At 45.2% G+C, this 4,704-nt stretch overlaps 1 protein-coding gene across 17 annotated transcripts in view; it reads left to right on the top strand.

Annotated features, from left to right (window-relative positions):
- Positions 1-517: 517 nt before the first annotated feature.
- LOC119119435 (protein unc-80 homolog) overlaps positions 518-4,704 on the top strand; it is a 29,779-nt gene continuing 25,592 nt past the window's right edge. For 13 of the 17 annotated variants that reach the window (XM_037245789.1, XM_037245787.1, XM_037245792.1 and 10 more), the window contains exons 1-7: positions 519-781; positions 1,001-1,049; positions 1,358-1,514; positions 1,659-2,011; positions 2,079-2,202; positions 2,271-2,335; positions 3,255-3,400. In XM_037245789.1, the coding sequence (XP_037101684.1) occupies positions 690-781; positions 1,001-1,049; positions 1,358-1,514; positions 1,659-2,011; positions 2,079-2,202; positions 2,271-2,335; positions 3,255-3,400 (986 nt within the window). In that variant the 5' untranslated portion in view covers positions 519-689. Of the gene's footprint in view, positions 782-1,000; positions 1,050-1,357; positions 1,515-1,658; positions 2,012-2,078; positions 2,203-2,270; positions 2,336-3,254; positions 3,401-4,704 lie in introns of all 17 variants that reach the window. The other 4 variants (XM_037245783.1, XM_037245784.1, XM_037245782.1 and 1 more) reach the window with 1 other exon arrangement.

Genomic DNA, 4,704 nt, shown 5'->3' with positions numbered 1-4,704 from the left:
CAGATAGTTTATGGTTTATCAGATGTTGGAGATGCATTTTATGTCTACACATACACCGAGAAATATTAATGATGTGAAATGTGCTATATAAAATGTTGGGATGATGTCATAAAAGTGTAGATTAACGTTAATTATGTTGATGTTGGTCGTAGTCAATCATCATACTGAGAGCTGTACATAATATTTTTGCTTCACATGGTAAAACCTAAATATCAGTTCTCTAATACAACCACAGAAATAGACTTAAAAAAAAAATTACTTTTGATTCATCTCTATATTGCGCATATGGTCATAATGTTGTGGTGCATTTTTTTGAGGGGGGGAGGCACTGCCCCGGCCCCCCCTCTAGCTACGCCAGTGTACAGATGCGTCTTCTTCGCCGCGTGCACGCAAATACACGCGTTCATCGACTTTCAGTGACCTTTTCGCTGTCGCTGTTGATGGGCGGTTCTAAAATCTCATCCGACCCCCTCCGCTCCTCCCCCTCCCCTTCCTCCTCAATCTCTCTCTCCACCGCCCCCCCCCCCCCCGCCCCTCCGCACGGTGACGGACACTTGCAGCCATTTTACGCAGCACGAATCCAATCATGTCGTGAGAGAAGCTCGCCGCTCACCTGAGCCAGCCGCCGCCAACCGGTGGTCGCACGCAGGCGGTAGGACAGGCCGGACAGGCGGCGAGGAGCGGGCAACATGGTGAAAAGAAAAAGCTTGGATGACAACGAGCCGGAGTGCGGGAAAGGAATCCCGTTCCCCATCCAGACCTTCCTGTGGCGGCAAACCAGGTTAGCCCCGACTGATAACAGGTGTTTGTCGTCGTTCTGCTTAAAAGGATCCGTTTGGTGGAAGCTTTTACATCAAAACATGTTTTCAATGGAGAACGGTACCGGTGATGTCACAGCTGGAAATGAACAGCGACATTGGCGAATGAAAATAAAATGCATCATTGCTGTAATGCGTACATTTAAACTATGTCATTGTTTTTCGCTCTCGTCTCTTTTCAGTGCGTTTCTGCGTCCAAAACTGGGGAAAAAATATGAAGCATCTTGCGTGGTAAGTCATTTTTAATATTGCCATATGAGCAATAAGCAGATAATCTCTTTTTGCTTTAATTCACCTGCAAATCAAGTGCACTCTTCATTTTGCATTTAGCAAATTAGTTTTGTCCGCTCGCTGCCTCCTATTACCCAGGAGCCAGAACTCATATCCATAATGATGCCTGGCCAGATCCCCTGGGATGGACACAGAGCTGCCACTGTCTCCCCCATGGGCCTCATCTCGCTTGAGACCACAGTGAAAGAAAGAGGCTTTTGGTTGGTGTCTTATGTGTCTCTTCTGTTCCTCTCTGGCTGCCTCTCCAGTCCTTTGAGCGTGTCTTGGTGGAGAATAAGCTGCACGGCTTGTCACCGGACCTGTCCGAGGCCATCCAAAGCATCTCCCGCTGGGAGCTGGTCCAGGCTGCCCTGCCGCACGTTCTCCATTGTACTTCCATCTTACTGTCCAATAGGAACAAATTGGGTACGGATACTGCCTGAAATAAATGCAGCAACAACCAAAAATATGTTATAGGATTGTATATCAGGCTGAGAAGATGCAAGTGAAACATTTGATCCCAACATAAAATGGTGGCAACATCAACAGTTGTCTTTTGACCTCTGGCAGGTCATCAGGACAAACTGGGCGTGGCCGAGACCAAGCTGCTCCACACGCTTCACTGGATGCTGTTGGATGCCGCCCAGGAATGCAACCACGAGCCCAGCCTGGGTCACGGTTGGTCTGCCGGCGGCAGCGGCGGTGGCGGCGGCGGCGCCTTCCTGCAGGCCGTGGGAAACCAGGGCTCATCTCCAGGTGCGCCCGGCTCCTGCTCCAGCTCTGCCTTCGGGGGGTCGGGCCCACAGCACGGCAGCTCCCTGCTGGAGGAGGACGAACACGCTCGCACCAAGTTGTTCCACAAGAGCATGGCCACCGTGGAGCTGTTTGTGTTCCTCTTTGCGCCTCTCATCCACCGGATCAAGGTCATTTCACACACACTGACATTCTTCCCGAATGGGCTCATCGTTGAAAATCCAACTCTTGTCGCAGGAGTCCGACTTGACCTTCCGCCTGGTCAGCGGTCTCATTATTTGGCAGCCAATGTGGGAGCACCGTCAGCCTGATATTCCCGCTTTCACCGCGCTGATCAAACCGATCCGAAACATCATAACAGGTGAGTGGAAGCCATCTTTCAGATGAAAGAAAGATTTGGATTTATTTTTGTTTCATTCGCTTCACCAGCAAAGCGAAAGTCCCCAGTCATCAACCAGTGCAGCCCCAGTGGATCTGGAAATCCTGCTCCCATGGTGAGTGCTTGCAACACATTTAAGGAGGCTTCAAAAGGGCAAAGGCTACCTCGCTTATTTTTACAGCATTTTAAAAATAATCTAGTCTGACATATTAAAACAGGTAATATTAATAACAAAAAACTGTAAGTACAACAACATGCTGAGTTGAAAGCCAAAAAAAACAAAAATGTGTTTTAAGATGAGTTTTAAAATGATTTAATGACTCAATATCGTTAGGCAATTTTATTGATTTATTTTTTACATTCTGGGCTTTGTTATTGTTATGGTTCATTTTTATTATTTGGTTTGTTATGTTTTTCTTTTCAGGAAAGAAACCAATTATTTCACTCCATCACATTTACTTTTGGAATTAGCACATTATGATAAGTTTGACTTTATTCAACTAACAATTGAGATTTGACGCACAGTCGCTATTTTAAAACATGTATTTTATTTGCCTCGCCATTTGTTTGTAAAAACAAAAAGATTTCGAAAAACAGCAAAAGTGGTTATAACATCTTGCATTCTATTACCTCATGATTCAAATGGATTATTTCCCAACTTTGAAAAAAATACCAGAAAAAAAACAGGTTGATAGAAAATGTCACCACTTGCACAGATTTACAAAAGTTCCATATTGACCTGGATCTGTTTCCTACCTTGTTTCATCATTATGGGAAAAATCCATTAACCATATTAATAATAGCATCTTCTAATTAAAACGAATGTAAATTGATGATTGTGTTTTAAGAAAATGTGTCTGTATATTGTAAAAATATGGTGAAATATCATTTGGACTGTGGAGTGGAGATGCTGACGTTGATTAGCCCCCAGCATCCGGGAGCAATAATGTGGTTAGCCCGGGGTCGGAACAGGAACCTTCGGGGTCTTTAATCGTGTCTCTTGAGCTCAGCCTTCCTGCTCCTTCCTTCCGCAGGGCTTCCAGGTGGTTTGTGAGGCTGGCCATTCCGATTCTTCCTCCTCCCCAGCCGCAGGAGAGCATAGCTGTCGCCGTGGTAACTCTGTGGAAAAAGGCGGACCCTCTCAGCAACCCCCACCGGTCAAAGGACCGTCCAAGAAGAAGTGAGTGATGCTTGACGGAAGAAAAAAAAAAAAAAAAATGCCTCACCCAGGAATTTAAGTCAAGACCCCAAATTAACATTTTTTTCAATTTTTCAGGAGTCAATAATTGTCTCACAAATCACAGCTTTGGAACAAATTAAGACCACTGCAAAATGATCACAACAAATCGAGCATTATCGGTGAACCAACGTCTCAATAATTGAACATAAGCACGGCCTCGTATTCAATTTCGAATTCATCTCCATCGCCATGAATCTGTCCTTTTCTTTTTTCCATGCTTCCACCATTGCGTTGTTAATCCATCCAATAAAAGCCTCCTGCATGTTCCTTATTATTTCCCAACGCGGACGTTGTCAGGATGAGCGATTTGCTCCGGGAACAGCGGCGACCCGCGACGACCCCGAAGCCGGTGTCATCATCTCGCTGGTGACTGAGCATTTAGCCTCGTAGAAATGTCTGCGAAGCGCACAGCTCGGGCCGCACGGAAAGCTGCGCTAATGTTGTCGCTCCGAGCGGCGCTGTCTCCTCGTGTCGCACGGCCTAAGTATTTGCCCGCAAAAGCGAGGTAATTATGCTGAAGTAACCGGCTGGCAGCGTTGTCTGCCTGCCTGCCTGGCTGGCTTGCTTTGGGCTGCCCGCAGCAAGTCTGGCAATATGCACGCTCCCTTGCCAGACTTTGGGCTCAGTCTGTGCACTTTTTGCTTGGCATCTAATGATATCTGATTTTTGAGATTGCGTTGATTTTAATATCAGATGCAAAAGAGCAATGCAACTCGTGTGATCAAGTTGGGTTATTTTGACAAAATGAGGATTTTTTATTTTTCAGACCGATACCAATATGAGAACTCTGATTTTGAGTAGTCACAGATACCGACCGATACCAAGTACCGATACCACTGGTACTTTTGATCAAATTTCTCCAGAGAACAATGACGGATCATTTTAAAGTAAGACTTATATGTCACAGTTTTTCTTTAAAATTGCTTGAAACTTTTCAATTATGTTTTTCTATTTCTATTCATATAAAAAGTCAATTTAATCTTATTGGGCATCTGTCAGCTTTATCATAAAACGGCCACAAGAGGACAGCTGATACTGGTATTGGAGCGTGAAAATGAGAAATTCGCTATTGAAGGGCAAGTTTTGAATTGAATTTACCTCACAATCATTTTACAACCCCCCCTAAAGACCAAATATTTTTCCATCTACCACGTTCTCTTAAGCGGACACATTTCCTCTCCTGTGATTAATACAGCTTAGTCATCCCGCAGCGCCACACATCCCTCGCACTGCCGATGCAGTTT

This window comes from Syngnathus acus, chromosome 2, assembly GCF_901709675.1.
Source record: "Syngnathus acus chromosome 2, fSynAcu1.2, whole genome shotgun sequence".
NCBI classification, from domain to species: domain Eukaryota; kingdom Metazoa; phylum Chordata; class Actinopteri; order Syngnathiformes; family Syngnathidae; genus Syngnathus; species Syngnathus acus.
This window is presented reverse-complemented; position numbering and strand designations above follow the sequence as displayed.